The sequence below is a fragment of the Mesoplodon bidens genome (genome assembly GCF_964165515.1).
Source record: "Mesoplodon bidens genome assembly, chromosome: 2".
In the NCBI taxonomy this organism is placed as follows: Eukaryota; Metazoa; Chordata; class Mammalia; order Artiodactyla; family Ziphiidae; genus Mesoplodon; species Mesoplodon bidens.
This window is the reverse complement of record NC_138177.1, coordinates 49751062-49769797: the sequence shown is the minus strand read 5'-3', so window position 1 is coordinate 49769797 and position 18736 is coordinate 49751062. Positions and strand designations below refer to the sequence as shown.

The 18736-nt window shown below is 41.2% G+C and overlaps 1 protein-coding gene across 10 annotated transcripts in view; it reads right to left on the bottom strand.

Annotated features, from left to right (window-relative positions):
- SRGAP2 (SLIT-ROBO Rho GTPase activating protein 2) overlaps positions 1-18736 on the bottom strand; it is a 242266-nt gene that overhangs the window by 107737 nt on the left and 115793 nt on the right. For all 10 annotated transcript variants that reach the window (XM_081219057.1, XM_081219060.1, XM_081219059.1 and 7 more), the window contains exon 4: positions 10750-10912. In XM_081219057.1, coding sequence (XP_081075183.1) covers positions 10750-10912 — 163 coding nt within the window. The remainder of the gene's footprint in view (positions 1-10749; positions 10913-18736) is intronic.

Here is an 18736-nt window from a genome sequence, read left to right as displayed (position 1 = left end):
AAGTCTCATGTCCCAGGAACATCCTCCTCATCCTTAGGCAAACTGGAACTGCTGGTCATCCTAGCTGCTGCCCACTACAGGGGAGATGGAATTTGGAGTTCAAAGCCTGCCAAGTTAGAGGGCTTGATAAGCATCCTGGGCTTTCCATGGAAACCCCAGAAAGGTCATACCTTATGTGTATAGAATATGTTCCAGGACTAAGGACAAAACCAAAATAGACCCATTTTAACAAAGCATAAAACCAATTTTCCACAAGCTCAAGGTGATCAACCAGTATTTTAACTGCCTACTAGAACAAAACTTAACACTCTTCAAAGGAAGATAAACACATCTAGAGTCTCAATAATGACATCACAATGTCTAATATGTCATAAAAAGTTAGTAGATGTAAAAAAATAAAGAAATGTGACCCATGGTCAAGAGAAAAATCAATAAATAGAAACAGAACCATGGATGATGTAGATGTTGAAATCAGCAGGCAAGAATTTTAAAATAATTGCCAAATATGTTTTAAAAATAATGGCTGAAGAGAAGGGAAATCTCAGGAGTTATATGGAAACTGTAAAAAAAAAGCAGATGGAAATCATAAAGCTAAAAAATATAAAATCTGAAATAAAAAATTAATTGGATGCTATTAATAGCAGATTGGATACAACAAATGAGGATTGGTAAACTTCAGAAATCATCTAAACTGAAGCACACAGGGGAAACAAAGAGCTTGCCTCAGTGACCTATGGGACTGTATCAAGCAGTCTAACAAATGTGCAATTGGAGTCAAAGCAAGAAGACAGAACAGGACAGAAAAAATATTTGCCATAATCTTTTCCTAAATGAGGAAAAACCACTATCCATGGATCCTCACTATTTAGATATTGTACTTATCAAAGCCAAATAAAAAAAAATGAACATCACAATTAGACTCACTATAGTCAAACTGCTGAAAACCAAAGATAAAGAAAAAATATTAAAAGCAGCCCCCCAAGTCCCCAAAACATTACATCCAGGGGAATAACAATAAGAATCATAGCTGACTTCTCATAAGAAACAGTAAAAACCAGGGAAGAAAAAAAAGTCATATTTAAATTGTTGAAAGAATATTATATAATTCCATTTATGTAATTTTTTTTTCAAAATCAGCAAATACTTATACTGTTAGAAGTCAGGATAGTGGCTTTTAGGGGATAACGAATGGAAGGGGGCAAAAGAGGGGACTTGTGGGATACTGGTAACATTCTTTTCTTTATCTGGGTGATAATTACATGCTTGTTTCTATTTGTAAAAATACATTGAACTTTATAACATGTGCACGCTCTCTAACTACCTTACACTTATGTAAAAAGTTAAGGGAATAAAAACCTTGCAAAATACATGAAAAGACTAGAGAAAATACAGTTATTTTCTATTACAGTATATAATATTTATAGTAAGCATTTGAGGAAAGCTTGTTACTTATTAGTATTATTATTATCATCCTCCCACCAAAAGTTTTGGGAGATTTAAATGGACTAAAAAGTGGACGGAAAAGCCCTAAGCTCAATGGGGGCAAATCTTACTCCTCAATTTGATTTTAAGTGCTTTTTGGCACCTAGCATAATGCTGTATATATAGTTTAACTGAAAATGATGTTTTATTTTGTATATATAGTTTTCACTAAAATACTTATTGACTACGTGATTTTCTAGTTTAGGGTAGTATTCAAATAGGTACAAGGTTGCATGTGGACACTTGTTTTCTGTCCACTGCACCTCTCTTTTCCATACTCCATATTTTAAAATTGTTCTTCTGATACTCTTAATCATCCCTTGATTTATAAAGATCAAAGTACCATTACACCTTTGAATGTTTTGAATATAGTACCTTGTGCTCTTTCAGAAAAGGCAGATAGATACCTGAGGACTGAAACACCAAAGAGACAAACGTATAAACTAACCTAAGCCAAAGACAGCAGGCATCTTTGATGCACACATTCCCTCTTAGCTGAATCTTCCTAAGTCCAAAAAAAGCCTGGACCACCCAGAGAGAAGCCCCAAGGGGCAGGATACAGATGCTGCTGACCTAGTGTCACAGAAAGCAAAGCTAAAACGCCACAAACAGCACTAGCTGCAAAGCTCCCCTCAGTGTTGGATTTGGCAGCAAACCTGACGACCCTTATCAGCAGAGATGCCTTTGAAGTAGCTGGCAGCCTTCCATCCCCTACACAAATAAGCTCAGCTTCACATCCTATTCTTTTTTCCAAAGGGGATCTCTCTCCATCAGATATGAGAGAATAAAGCTCAATTAACTGGAACAGAGTTTTGCTACCAACAAGATAAATTAGGCAACGGGAACAGCTGTCTGTAAAGCACCACACAACACTGTTAGTGACCATGTTATAACATGGAGGAAATTCAATCAATATCAGATACTGAGATCCATGGGGGAGGGGGCGTAGGGTAGACTGGAGAAGAGATGAAGGTATAAATCAATCATCTACTCTTTCTCCCAGAGATATCGCCAAGTTAAACCCTTTCTCAAGAGGGCAGAGCACAGACTCTGGAAATCCACTCTCTCTCCATTGATTCAATCTACGGTACCTACCAGGGACATTCAACTCTACCAGCATCGTGGGTCATTTCTTCTCCTTTTCTCAGTTACGACAACACCACCATAGAACATGCCTCCTTGCAGAATCATCATTCTCTCCCCTCACATATGCCAAACAGCTGGACTCAAAGACTCCATAGGAAATCCTATCCAAAGGGGATAAATGGGTAGGTAGGCAACAAGTACTGCTTTTAGTGTCAAATCGCCTTTATCCTCTTTTACTGCCAGAGCCATTTCCTTGGTGCCAAAGGAAATCTGACTGGTCATGTCAATTCTCTTGTGACTGATCTCCTGGGAAAAGGACATTAACACCTCAGGGCCCTGCAGAAAACTATTAATTGAACCTCTTATGTTTCTTCCTCAGCACCCTTCTTGCATTTCTTAATTCTTGAAGTGTGAACTATTTACCTGATGCCAGATTCACCCTCTGTCACCCTCCAAGAATAAAGCAGGGAAACTATAATGGGTTGCCTTGACAAACTGACCTAGATGCTTCAACACTGTCTGTAGCAGGGGAAAACATGGCTCACAGACAGACAGATGGTATCTTATGGCTTCAGATGTACCGCTGTGCTCTCGGTTTCCCCAAGATGGAAACCAGGGTATCTACAGCAGTGATTCTCAACCCTGACTCTATGAAAGAATCAGCTGGGCCCTATCCCAGAGAACATGATTCAATTGCCCTGAGGTGGGGCCTTGCGATGGTATTTTTTAAATTATCTTTTAAATCAACTTTATTGAGGCATAATTTACATACAATAAAATGTATACATTTTGCATATGTACTATGATACATTTTGACAAATGCACACACTTATGTAACCACCACCATAATGAACACTGTATAGCATTTCCATAACCCCCAGTTCCCTTGTGTCCCTTGGCAGTCAACCTCCATCCCCACTCTGGCCCCAAGGCAATCACTAATTTACTTTCTATCACTATAGATTAGAGTTATCTTTTATAAAATTTCATATAAATGGAACCATACAGAATGTACTCTTTGCGTCTGGCTTCTTTTTATCAGTATAATGTTTTGTGAATTCATCTACATTATTGTATCCATCAGCATTTCATTTCTTTCTATTGCTGAGTAGTAGTCATATATGGATGTAACACAATATGATTTTCCACAATATGCTTATCTATCTGTTAATGGATATTTGGGTTGTTCCCAGTTTTGGCTATTATAAATAAATAGCCAAAACTAACTACCATTAGTTTCCTATGGTAGCCATAACAAATTTTTGCAAATTTGGTGGCTTGAAACAACACACATTTATTCTCTTATAGTTCTGGAGGTCAGAAGTCCAAAACCAAGTTCACTGGGCCAAAACCAAGATATCAGCAGGGCTGAGTTCCATTAGAAGCCTCTCAGGGAGAATCTGTTTCCTTGGCTTTCCTAGCATCTAGAGTTGCATTCCTTGGCTCCATCTTCAAAGCCTAGCATCTTCTCTCTGTGACTTTGCTTCCCTCTGCTTCTCTCACATGGCTGGCCTTCTCTTTTGTCTGTAATCTCCCTCCACCTCCCTTTTACAAGGACACTAGTAACTGCATTTAGGGCCCACTTAGGTAACGAAGCATAAAATCCCCATCCTAAGATCCTCAAATTCATCATATGTGTAAAGACTTATGGATAAAGTAAACATTCACAGGTTCTGGGGATTAGGACAAGGACATCTTTGGGGTGGGACCATTATTCAGCCTACAACAAAAGCTATTATGAATATTCAGGTACAAGTCTTTGTGTAGATATATACTTTTATTTCTCTTGGATAAATACCTAGACGTGGAACTGATGGGTTATATGGTAAGTACATATTTAACTTCATAAGAAACTGCCAAGCTATTTTCCAAAGCGGTTGTCCCATTTTACATTTTCACCAGCAACATATGAGAATTCCATCCATCTAAACGGTCGGTATTGTCAGTCTTTTTAATTTTAACAATTTAGTGAGTATGTTGCATATCGCCGTATAGTTTTAATTTGCATTGCCCTGATGATTAATGATATTGAGCATCTTTTCATGAGCTTATTAGCCATTTATGTATATCTTCTTTAGTGATGTGTCTATTAAAACCTTTTGCCTATTTAAAAAAATTTGGGTATTCTGTCATCTTATTGTTGAGTTCTATGTATTGCAAATATATTCTCCCAGTCTGTGGCTTATCTTTCATTTTCTTAACAATGTCTTTACAAGAGCAAAAGTCCAAGAATTGATGAAGTCCATTTTACATTTTATTTTTCTTTTATAGTTCATGCTTTTTATATCCTAAGAAATCTTTGTCTCTTCAAGGTCACAAAGATTTTTTTTTTAAGAACTTCCCAAGTGACTCTCTTGCAAAGAAGGAGTTGAGAACTACTGGTCTGTTGGGAATCTGACCTAGCTTTCTCAATTTAACCTGACTTTCTGCCATAGAACCTTAGGGTAATAAATGTAAAACAGGAGTACAGTTACCTGAAATACCATAAAAAGAAGAATGCAATTCAGAGTCTTAGGACTATCTGAATTGACTGGTTTCCAAGCCTAAGTGTGAGCAGTTGTTAAGGGCTAGAAACAGTGACTTGAAAAGCCAGGTTGGAGGTACTTTTAGGGTATCCCAGCTAAGTGAAAGGAGGAGGAGAGGTCAGGATTGTCTTCTCCCCAGTGGGAAAAAGCACACCCAAGTTTATTTCGATTTAAACTGAGAAAGTGAGAAAAATGATTTCTATTCTTGGTGGGATCATTTAGAACATGCCTTTCACAGAGGCGAGATGGAGCTGGGAATCAGAGTTGACAGTATTTGGCCCCTATTTTTGAAGTCACCACATTAAACAAATGAAGGTGGCAGCAATAATATTTCCCCAGACCTTGGTTCCGACAGGGGTTAGACAGACTGAGCTTTCATTGCATGAAAGGAGATGTCAGGAGCACCAAACAGGCACAATTTTCCCTGGAGTCCTAGACAAAGTGGGCCTGTTTCTAAGCTGTGGACAGGAGGTTACTTTCTCTAGATGTTATATTTAGCTAAAGGAGTCTCTACCAGGGCTTCATGCAACATGTAAAATATGTCCCAGCAGACATAACCACAAACCAGAGGGCCAGCAGGCAGCATCCCTTAAGGGGGTTCAGTAGCATAGAAGGGCCAATTGTGCAACCACCCTGACATCTCCAAATTAGCTGAGTTAGCTGTGAGCCAGATTTTTGGTCAGTTCTCATATTTAATGAGTCTTTGTTTCCCTCTTACTAGAGATTCTGCCCCTGGGGAGAAAAACATGCTGCCCTATTTCATTCTCAACTTCCAGCTGCTTGCCCAGACACCAGGTAGGAGAAACAACCCAATGTTGATGTTTACCACCTCCAGACCCTTTGAAGGGTTCTGTGCTAAAAGTCTAGGTTAATTCTGTAACTAAGTGAAACATCTGAATTCAATGAAAAAGAGCAAGAAAATCCAGAGTACTCTCTACTTTGCATACAACACCTAGAGAGGCCTAATAGAACACGTAGGTGGAAAACCTTGGGTTCTAGAGCCAGATGAATGTATTCAAATACACTAGTCTCACTTCTTTTTTTGCTTAATCTCTCTAAGCCTCAGTTTCTTCCTCCATAAAATAAGGATAATGGTAATAACCACCTTATAGAAGTATTGTAAGGATTGAATAAGATAATGCATACAAAGTGCCTAAGATATTACCTGGCACATAAGGGTTCAAAAAATTTTGGTTTTGATGATTATAGCCTTTGCCAAAGGATCATTAAGTTTTGTTGTTTTTTTTTTTTTTGTGGTACGTGGGCCTCTCACTGTTGTGGCCTCTCCCGTTGCGGAGCACAAGCTCCGGATGCACAGGCTCAGCGGCCATGGCTCGCGGGCCCAGCCGCTCCGCAGCATATGGGATCTTCCTGGACCGGGGCATGAACCCGTGTCCCCTGCATCGGCAGGCGGACTCTCAACCACTACACCACCAGGGAAGCCAGGATCATTAAGTTTTATAGATTAAAAAAAAAATTTTTTTTAAGGAAGAAAACCCGTGATTTTTGCCAGTGACAAGCAGATTCAAATTCACTAAAACGCAGGTAAATTTTCACAGGTGTCCATAGCTGAACCAGAGATAAAGGTATCTTTTCTGAAGCCTGTGTCTCCAGAGAAATGTGGGTTTTCCTTTTGCTACTGGAACCAAATTTACAGGTAAAATAAGAGGTATATTTATTTTATATATTTGGATTTCAGTGTGGTGTCTCTTGGTTGCTGGCCATCATAGATAATAGAGTCTGAAACAATGCTTCATTCTTTAAGAAATGAGGTCTTCCATTGCTTAAGCTAGCCCCCTCTCCATATGCAGACCCACTTTTGTTCACTCTTATCTTGGGGACTGCAGCTTACCTATCACAATTTAACAAAGGTCACCCAACAACTGGAAGGAAGCCCTCAGTGTAGGATGTCTTTGTCATCACACAATTACAGTGTATTCGATTTCTAAGGCAGCATGGAGGTCGTATAGCCCAAATACTTTTCCTTAAACTTGAGGGGACTGAGGCATAAAAAAGAGAAGTATCTGTCCAGAGTTTCAGAGTTACTGGCAAAGCTGAGCAGAAGGGAAAGGGTCCCTTAGAGAAGGGCTCTGCTCTAATAGCATAAAGTGAGCCCCAGAAAGCTTCACATAACTTCCAGGGTGACAGGGACATTCCTCAGTTCTCTTACCCGATTATTATAGCTCAACCAGTGGGATTCTAATTCTTCATGTGCAACATACTCTAAACAAAAGAGACTGAAAATTTAAGGTATGGAGAGAAAATGCTTCTTTGTCCATTCCTAGAAAGCAGAGAGCCTCTCACCCAGCCAAAAAGAATTAATCTATTCTTACAATCAGCTAAGCCAGCTTCTACCTTAGAGTTCTCTGTGTATACTGGATGCCAGGGGAGAGAAAAAAGAGGTTATTCACCCTGTGGGATAGTAAACATTGGCTATTCGACAATCCTACGGATATCTCTAATCAAATATAATTTTTTTTTTTTTTTTTTGCGGTACGCCGGCCTGTCACCGCTGTGGCCTCTCCGGCTGCGGAGCACAGGCTCCTGACGCGCAGGCCCAGCGGCCATGGCTCACGGGTCCAGCTGCTCCGCGGCATGTGGGATCCTCCTGGACCGGGGCACGAACCCGCGTCCCCTGCATCGGCAGGCGGACTCCCAACCACTGCGCCACCAGGGAAGCCCTAATCAACTATAATTTAACTGATGAAAAGTTATAATGATCAAGAGAAAATCCTATGATCAGTAACAACATACAACCATATGAACAAATCTCACAAATACAATAATGAATGAGAGAAACCAGACACAAAAGAGTATACACTGCATGAGTCTATTTATATAAAGTATGAAACCAAGCAAAACTAATCTCTGCTGTGGACAGTCAGGACTGATGTTGTCCTTGGGTGTTGGGACCACCCCTCCCAACCCCCCAGTGACTAGAAGGGAGCATGAGGGGACTTCTGGGGGTACTGAAATATTCTGTTTCTTGATCTGGGAGATGGTTACCAGGTGTGTTCAGTTTGTAAAAATGCATTTAGCTGTAAGCCTATGATACATGCACTCTTCTTCAATGAAATGTAATATATAAACAGTCCTGTGATTAATTAGCAATTCTTCCTTACACCCTCAGCATAGAAATGCATGGCTTAAGGAGGTCAATGCTTAGACCACAGCTAGGAATATCATTCATGAGTGGGTAGGGATATATACCATGTCTTATATACATGCCGTGCACTTAGGCTTTTTGTGAAATGTGAATGGCATTTGAGGAACCAGGAACATGTCTTTGATAGCTGGCTGCCTTTGGCATAAACAGCTCTGAGATCTGGAGGGGTTATAAGACTCTCTCTGCTTGGCTCTTCTCTAACTTTCTGAAGCTGGGAGAAAAGGGAGCGGAGAGATTGGGTGAAGTCTGGATAGCTGAAAATGTCTCATAAAAGTTTTTCTCAGATGAACAGAGAAAATGGAGGAGGGAAATATCCATCAACCCCTTTTCTTCTCAAGATAGTCTAAGTGGCTGTCAACATAGTAGAGAAGTGGTATCTGATCACTGTCAATGTTCCACTTAAATAGGTTTAAAAATATGTTTTTTAAAAATAAAGATTGTATATATTTCAAGTGTACAACAAGATGAGTTGATACACAAATACACAGTGAAATGATTACTACAGTCAAGATAATTAATATATCATCTCCTCACATAGTTACCTTTTTTTGTGTGTGTGAAAAGAGCCCCTGAAATCTACTCTCTTAGCATAGTTCCAGTATTCAATACAGTATTATTAACTATAGTCATTAATTTTAGTCACATACAACATCACCAAGTGTTGCAGAATGATTCAAGTTAATGACAAGCAAGCTAGAGCAGATGCTGGGAAGCATGAGGACACGGTGAAAAGTACCCTCGCCCCTAAACCAAGTATGGCTCCAACCAGAGCACAGCCGGGCCACTAAAAACAGCTAGTGAGCTCTGCAAGGAGTTATCTTTCTCCTCCTTCTTTTCATTCTGAGATGATTGTACCCTTAATATCCTGTCTGTAAGACACAGGGAAAGCCCCTTCACAGATGCAATTATGTAGATGGACGATTCTAAAGCAGTTCGTTTTTCATGCTGCTATAAACAGAAGAAATTGGGTTCTAATTCCAGACCTACTGAGATCTGTATACTTCCTAATGTTAAGAATTACAGGGCTTCCCGGGTGGCGCAGTGGTTGAGCGTCCGCCTGCCGATGCAGGGGACGCGGGTTCGTGCCCTGGTACGGGGGGATCCCACATGCCGCGGAGCGGCTGGGCCCGTGGGCCATGGTCTCTGGGCCTGCGCGTCCGGAGCCCGTGCTCCGCAGCGGGAGAGGCCGCGGCGGTGAGAGGCCCGCGTACAGCAAAAAAAAAAAAAAAAAAGAATTAGAAAACTGACCAAAAACTAAGGCTACTATCGACCACAGTCCTGTTTACTGAAGTCCATTCTCTCCCAGCGTCAATTTTTTTTTTTTTTTTTTTTTTTTTTTTTTTTGGTACGCGGGCCTCTCACTGTTGTGGCCTCTCCCGTTGCAGAGCACAGGCTCCGGACACGCAGGCCCAGCGGCCATGGCTCACGGGCCCAGCCGCTCCGTGGCATGTGGGATCCTCCTGGACCGGGACATGAACCCGTGTCCCCTGCATCAGCAGGCGGACTCTCAACCACTGAGCCACCAGGGAAGCCCTCAGCGTCAAATTTTAACACTGGATTTTGTCAACTGGGAACCAGTGAATTCCCTATATATGAAATCAATGCTAGCCCTCTATATATCCTCTTTCTACATATCACTTGTGGGAAGATTATTCACCTTCTAAAAAGTCTTCTGGGGATGTCAGAGCTTGAATGTTGGACATGGTATATCATGTACAATGGTTGGGGCTTTTGCCACCATCTGTAACCAAAAGTCATGAATAAATGACTCCATTAAGAGCTCAGGTTGAGAGAGCTTAGAAAAGAGCTTCTTGGGTTTCCAAAGGCTAGTTCCACTACTGACAGATAAGGTGAATTTGGTATAAATTTCTTAAGATTATCACAATAAATTTGGAGTTTTTCCTTAGTCAAATTTTTTGACATACACTCAAGGAATTGTGACAAACAACTAAGCTTCAGAAAGCATTCAGGGATGGGTTTGAATTCCACCTGGGGTACCAAAAAAATAAAAAATAAAAAGAGGAAGAAAGCATTCAGGGACCCAAAGACAAAGATACGTCATGATAAGAATAACCAAATTCATGAATTCACCTTGGCCAAGATGAGAACTTGGAAAGAGAACTAAACCAAAAACATAAACATACATGGACTTGCTAAATGAACTAGAAGAAGAAATCATGAAATGACACAGAAGATTTCCGCATCTCAACAGCTTCACAAACCACTTAGGAAATCAACCAAACACAGTCATTATTAATATACACAAGTTATGAATTATGCTGCCAGTGCTGGGGTTGTACCTTGCAAATGGTTACTTTCTCAGGGCTACTATAAATTCAACTCAGAAAGGAAGAAAAAAAGCCAATTCAATATTTTTTCTCCATAAGTACATGGCAGGGCAAGACCCATGGAAAGCCTTTTAAGTGGGCCAATAAGATATTCTTTCTCTTATTTACAAGACTGTGTCTTTGACTAGAAATAGCTATTTACCTTTTTAAAGAGTCTTCCTGAGTCCTCGCTGACTTGGACAAATCGAGGAATGATATTATTCAGGTAGATGTCACTCAGGGTGGTGTGGTCCCTGCTCTCCCGCTTCACCTGGTTTAAGAGGAGATTCCAGCAGTTGACTGGAGAGAGAACATTTTGATCCTTCCTGTGAGAAACAGCAAGAAAAAAAAAAAATCAGTGTTGGTAAGCAGGCAGGGCCAACATCTATGACTACAGTCCATGTCGCAAAATCACAGCAATCAGAGCCAAACCAGAAATAAAGATGTCTTTCCTGAAGTTGCACCTCTAGTTTTCTCTTTTTCCAAAAACTCAGTGGAGGAAGAAGGGAGAAAATAAGAATAATGAAAAGGAGAAGGAGGAGAGAGGAAGAGGGAAAGAGGATTAGAAGAAGCAGGATTATCTGTTGAGCATCTATTATGTTCTAGAAACCTGGTAAAATCTTTATATGCATTATCTCATTTAAGCTCCATCATTTTGTTGTCAGAAAAGAACTACCATTATCTCCATTTTACTGATTAAAGAAAAAACAAAAAACACTCAGAGAGGTTGTCACTTGCCCACAGCTAGTAAGGAGTCACAGAGACAGTAAAAGGGAGTCAGGGGCCAGAATCACAGTTCTGTGCTGACTAGAATGATTCTAGGAGGTCTGACTCCAAATTCCATGACCTCAACCACTAAATCATTTGGTTTGTGTCTAGGATTAGAGGGAAAAGTTAGTCTCTAGACAAAAATCTACACTACAGACTAAATCAATCCCCAGACATTCATCTCTCATAGGATTCAATGAAGATAACTGTGGAGGCATTTGCCATAAAATAGTCATCGAAAACTCTTCAGTCTCACAGAACGCATCTACAGAGGTTTGATTTCATTGATTGAGCCATTTTCTCATGCCCCATCCAACCGAGAGCATAAACCGTATCTGAACACATGTGTTCCAAAGATATCTACAGCCTGAGTGGATCAGTAAATCACCAAACCTAGATGCTCATTTCTACTGAAAACACTGTGATCCAAAAGAATTATTGATTACATAATCAGCTCACAGCACTAATTTAAGCAACACAAAGTTTTGCATCTGCAAATTGGACTTCTTAAAGGAGAGAAACAGAAGGTAGGGGTTATTTATCAAGCGCTTACTGTGTACTTGGCCCATGGCTGGGTCCTATACTCATGTTGTTTAACCTGAACTCTACAAAACTTGATGAAGTGGGGGTTATCAACCACATTCAGCAGATGAGGAAAGGTGGACTAAGAAAGGTTAAATATCTTGTTCAAGGTCACATAGCTAAAAAGTGGCAATGTTGGCATTCAAGAACAAGCCCTGTAATTGTAAAGAGAATGCTTGTAATCACTGCAAAGTATCACAACCAGTTTGTTCCCGTTTCCCCTCTCCCCTCCCTACAGACAGACTTTTTTTTTTTTTTTGGTTTTGAGAGAAGAGTTTTTTTTTTTACATCTTTATTGAAGTATAATTGCTTTACAATGGTGTGTTAGTTTCTGCTTTATAACAAAGTGAATCAGTTATACATATACATATGTTCCCATATCTCTTCCCTCTTGCGTACTACTGAGCATATACCCTGAGAAAACCATAATTCAAAAAGAGTCAGACAGGGACTTCCCTGGTGGGGCAGTGGCTGAGAGTCCGCTGCCGATGCAGGGGACACAGGTTCGTGCCCCGGTCCGGGAAGATCCCACATGCCGCGGAGCGGCTGGGCCCGTGAGCCATGGCCGCTGAGCCTGCGCGTCCGGAGCCTGTGCTCCGCAACGGGAGAGGCCACAACAGTGAGAGGCCCGCGTACCGCAAAAAAAAAAAAAAGAGTCAGACAGACTCGTAATGCAAAGAAAGCGAGCTGAGAGTGGCTTGGTTAGCGAGTCTGCACCACCTCCCTTCCTGCTGCCAGGCACCTGACTTGTAGTGTATGGAATTCAACTTAGAAGGGCTCTTTCAGTTCAGTCATAAGGTAACTATTAACAAATAATCCCGCCACACCTATTCTGGCTTCTGAACACACCATTAAATCAAAATATCTTTCTGACCAGCACCAACAGGCTGCTTCAAACCAATGAATATTAGAGTCCAAATTGAAACTGTCTCATACCTGCACTCCTCCCCTACCCGCTGCCCCAGGCACCACACTTCTGTGGTCAAAATCCCTAACATGTATGTGCTGACCACTGTGGGAACAACTGTATCCACTTACCTTTCTAGGGAAGTTAAAAGATTTCTATGGAAATTAAAAATATATACTAGCTAAGAGAGAGAGATACATGTAATTAGTCCACTCCTTTCAAAATTTCTAGCATCTGGGGAAAAAAAATGTAAATAGGAAACAATCCTAAACTCAAAACGGTGAGATCTGAGCACAAGCATTCAGCAATATTTGGTATTTCCACCGCAAGAAAACTTTCAAATTGATTCCAAATCAGTCTCAGTTACAAAATCCTAAGTATCTAATTTTTGGGGGGTGGCAAGACATCCATGTCCTCAGTAAGCATGGGATATACCAGGCAATTACACTTGCTTTTTAAAAGGGCAGATCTTCCATGACCTTAACTTTACAACTGGTTTCAATCTGTTTCTTGCAGATGAATGTGGGTTGGTGGTGCCTCTTTGTTCTTCTCCTAGAGTGCTTTACACACTTAAAAACAATACTACAATTCAATTTTATAAACGTATAAACATTTGTATCTTAAATGAACAAAGTACAGTAGTAGGAGCTTTAGTGGTTATAAAAGTGCTGATGTCACAGTACAGTGTGGGAGACAAAGAAAGACCTATAATATAACAAAAGGTTAAAGGTATGAACAAGGGGCCTCCTAGCTCACCAATGTACATCACAGATCACAAGTGAGGCAGGAGAGGCAAAACCGGTTCAATACCATGCAAGAGGATGCAGACCATAAATCCCAAGGGGACCCTTGAGTAAACAAAGATGAGTTAATAAGAAGGATGGGCAGAAGTGAGACCCTTTTAAAATGCCTTATCACTTAACACTCATAAATTTATACTTATTAAAAACTTCTAAGGTGCTACAAAAACTTTTACCACATGTATTTATTTCCATTCTTACAGCATGTGGTAGGACAGCCATTATTAGTTTCAGTGAGCAGAAGCTTTAAAATGTGTTCTGAGAAATGCTGGAGTTACAGAGAATCATATTTCAGTTTCAAACAACTGTAATATACCCATTCAAATGAACAACCCCCACTGAAACATGTAAAGGACCCAGGACCCAGTTTCCCTGCAGTAGATACCACCACAATGTCTCATGCGCTGCTGAGGTGAGCTTTGTTATATGCAAGCTTTGGAATAAAGAATCAATGCATGTATCCAGACTGCTGGAAAACGCGCTATCGATTAGAATGTATGTTGCTCTGCACAGGTTTAGTTTTTAATTCAACCTGTGTGCCTCCTTGAGTAAAGCTGTTCAGGTGAGCACATGATTTGACACACAGTGGCCAAGTTCAATTACGTGCCACAGAAGGCTTAGGGGCCTATGCTGGGTTCAGGGTAGACCACAGTTGGGTAGTAAGGATATACACGCTCAATATCATCTCATTTCATTATCAGTTGTTGTAAAGCTTATTATACATTTCCATTTATCCAGTTAATATTGATGAAGGAGAATAGGAATAGCTTCTGGGTAATGTCAGTGATTCAACTTTAAAACAGAAAACATCCTTCTTTTTCAAGCATCTAAATCAATTTAAAACTATCTCAAGATTACGACAACTCGTCTGCGTGAGTTGGGATTTCTTGATATTGAGAAACCCAAACCAGAACCTGAAATAACTTGGATGCTGAAACTGATATAAAACTGCAACTCTTGATTCATAATCTGGGTTCATAAACCCAGCCTCATTGTTTCTACTGATTAACTCTGTAATAAGTACACTTTATAAATTGGCACTTTAAAAGTAGATTTACACCTATGAAACATTGCTTTGATCTGCTGCATATATGGGAGTTCTATGTAAGATTTTTATTTTAAAAAAGGAGTCTATGGCCCTAAAAAAAAAGTACTAGACTCTGTTGTCTGTTTCTCCCAGGGTTTCCCACTTTTTTACTATTACTGTAGTTGTCATACAGTATTTTTGGCTCTTTGCGTTTGTATGCTTTCTCAGATTTATTTCTCCTTCCAACGGAGGTGTTTTAATTAATTCATTTATTTATTTTGGGATAGTGGTGGGGAAGGAGAGGTGTGGGGCATGCAGTAGGAGGGGAACACAACTCCACTGTAGAGGCAATTTTCCCAGCCACCATGAACAAAGGCAAAACACACTTCAGGCTGGAAAATGAGCAAGTCAACGAGACGTGACTTCATAGGGAGCAAATTAAGGTTCTGCGAGAGTGGTTTCCTGCTTCAGCAGCTTTGCAGCCTGATTTTATTTGGGGCTGCTAGAGCCAAGAGAGCTTCGTTTGGTCAGGAGATATTGAAATTTGTCTTTATATCTTTTCCATCTATCATTTGTTTGTACAGTTTCTTTACTTCCCCCACCCACGGAGTCTTAGGTTGTGTGATACTTGGGCATTTAAAGAAAAGGGTCTGCATCCCTTAGGCATGTGCTGAACAGCTGCAAACCTCCTCAAACACTAATCCCTAAAAAGCAGACAAAATATCCAGAAGTATTTTTATTACTTAAAACTTTTGTTCAGGAGGAAGATCAAGAAAACGTAATACTGTAATTGAGAGGGAATGACTCTGGAGTCAAAAAAAAAAAAAAAAAACAGGAGGCTCAGAAAGTCACGAGCCAACTATGCATCCACAGAATGATCATTGTAAGTGATCATCTGAAACAGCTAAACCCGAGGCTTCCCTGGTGGCGCAGTGGTTGAGAGTCCGCCTGCCGATGCAGGGGACACGGGTTCGTGCCCCGGTGCGGGAAGACCCCACATGCCGCGGAGCGGCTGGGCCCGTGAGCCATGGCCGCGGAGCCTGTGCTCCGCAACGGGAGAGGCCACAATGGTGAGAGGTCCGCGTACCGCAAAAATAAATAAATAAATAATAAAATAGCTAAGGTGAAGAGCTAACTCCATAAAGGTCCAAGTTGGCCTTGACAGAACACTTCCCCTTTTTCCCATATCCCCTCTGTTCAGTTTCAGTTGTCTCATCTATAAAATGGACACATGTCCTGTTGTTGTACATCTAGCTCCCCAAAGATCTTCAAAGCATGACTGTAAAATCCTGCAACCTCTCCTGGCCTAAGGTGCCATTTAATTAATGACTCTGCTCACAGCTCTGCAGATGGGCTGCATGACACAAGCCTGGCATTACCGGATGGCTTGAGCTTCTGCATTGTTCTACTGAGGTACGTTTCCTTTTGGGCCAATGGTCTCTGACTTGCCCACCTCATGGGGCTGTTGTGTGGCTCAAATGAGATGATGAATGCCAAAAAAATTACATCAACAGTAAAGCACTATACAAATGTGAAGAAATATTATTATTCTTATTTCCAAACAAACTAGGATTCAGCTTTCATCAATTTCCAACATGCTCCTCACCCGGCCCTGGGTCAGGGCCAAGAGCTCAGCCTGCTGCAAATGCACAACCCTCAGCAAATAATGGTTGGAATCAGACCGCAGCAACAGGCAATTAACCAAGCAGCTGTAAGTCTCTGGGAAGACATGAGGGAGATACCAACAGGAGAGCAGAATTTAATCTTCCACTGTCCTTCTGCCAAGGGGCAAGGTGGAAGGATCAGTCCTGCGTTCCACACAGGAAACTGTGCTGAGGTAGACAGGAAAGAAACCAAAGGGAGCCCAGATTGCCAGAACCCTAGATGCTTCTGCAACTTCCACTGAGCCCCCTTTCCCAACATTCCTATCAAACCTGTCGGTCTGTATATTAAGGTGGCAAATGTCAAAACATCTAAGAAGAATGTGGTTTCTCACTTTTAAAAACGGACATACATGTGAGGGTATACAAACACCCAGATGAGTTAAACAAATACATCATTCAATATGGATTATTGAGTACCCAACTATGAGGAGGATAAAAAATAAATAAAAGGGATCATTTAGTGATAGTTGGACAGGAAACTAGTGACAAGGAGGAGGCTAGATTTTTAAACCTAAATTCCTGCCTGGTACCTTGATTAAAATGAAGTGAACTGAGGCAGCCAAAGAGATTACTTTATTCAGATGAGTGTTATTAGCCTTTCTGGCTTACTTTTTCTATTATGCATTTTGCTGATGCTGACAGAAGCAGACCGGCTGGATAGAGAGGCAAAGCCGCAGCGGATTTATGGCTCGACAGTGCCATGCATAAAATCAGACCCTTGCTGACCCAGATAAGCCAGAGGATGGATGGGATTTGCTGGGGAAGGTGTTAAAAGAAGGAGGGGAAAAAAATCACCACGGTGAGAACTGACTTGAAAAAGATTCTGCCTATAATGGTTGCTGCTGGTTGTGTGACCCAGTAGTACAGTGGCAGCCTGGAGGTTTCTTTCAAAGATAGGCAGGCGGGCAGGCAGGGAGGGGGCAGGCACTTCCCTGGGCTTATCACAGCTACAGCTTCAGTTTTGCCAGCAATGAGATCAGAGTAGGAGAGTTCAGAGACAGAAAGAAAAAAGGGCCGAAGGCAAAAAATGTATATTCTTTGTATGGAGAAACCAGCTTTCAAATTTTCAGGGACAAGTTAATACCACAAATTGTCTTCAGTAGCCTAGGCAGATGATTAGAAAGGATTCAAGCAGTGGTGTACCCACCTTACTCAAAATAGTCTAAACTGTCCCCTATAATCAGATTTGGGGGAAGAGCTGTATGGAAATGGAATTCTTGTGGCTCTGGATTAGTTCCAAGGAGCCCAGCCACACCCTTGGGGTAATGGCATATTCAAGATCTGGGAGCTTAGGAATCTGCTTTGAAGTTGAGAACTGGACTAGCACGTGTCTGACATCTTAATGACTATTTCCTGAATGATTGTAGGGCCAAGGTTCCTCTGAGTTAGGTCAGAGAACTGGGAGTGGTTCCCAAATCTGAGCCATTGTAGAAGCGAAATGGAAACGTCTCCATCAATTTATGTCAGGTGAGAGACTTTGCCTGCCCTTCAAGCACCCCCCACCCCGTCCCGTGTTCATGGCGAGAGAAGGTTAGAGGCTCACTCAAGACAGCTCTGTGGACCCCATAAGAGACTTGGTTTGGGAGGGGGGGGGCAGGGCCGACACAAGATTTGAATCTTTTCCATCCCAATTTCTTGCCTAGATTTCTGACGGCTTACTGTCCAGCCTTCTTCTCTGAGTCCCTGATCTGTAAAGTCTTATTTCGTTCATTCATTCAACAAATACCAATTGAGCACCACTGTGTGCCAGGCACTGTTCTGGGCACTAGGGTTAAAGGGAGCAAAATTCTTGCTTCTGACCTGCTTCTCCCATGTTTACAGACCTCCTGGGTCCAAGACATGACTTTCCCGCTCCTAAACTGTCGATCAGCTATAACCCACATCTTACCCCAGTCTTGATGCTTGAGTGTACACCGGCTTGGATGGCCCATCATGAAACCCTGATTTGGCTGACTCAGAAGATCTACCTTCCCACCAGCGCATTCATGACTTCTGCAGACTTGGGTCCTTCCCTTCATTTATATCCCGTGTCCTGCCACTAGCATTCTCAGAATTATAGGGAGGTACAAACAAAGAGGTTACTAAACCCTCCCTGTGTACTCTGGGTACAACCAAAATGCTGGAGAACAAAAACTATGCCAATATGATCCATAGAACTAAGGGCCTAGAAGTTTACTTATGTATTAAAATTTCCCCCGTCAACCCCCCCAAATAGGCTGTGATCATTCAAAAGTCTGAGCTGACTAATTCACTTAATTAAAATGAAATATCATAGCAAGAGCAAAAGACATGTGATTGATGACCAAGGGGAAAAAAAGTCATATATGTTTCTCAGTTTAAAAACATTTTATAACCATCTACATTAAGTTAGATCCACATATTCCACAGAACAACCTACAAAC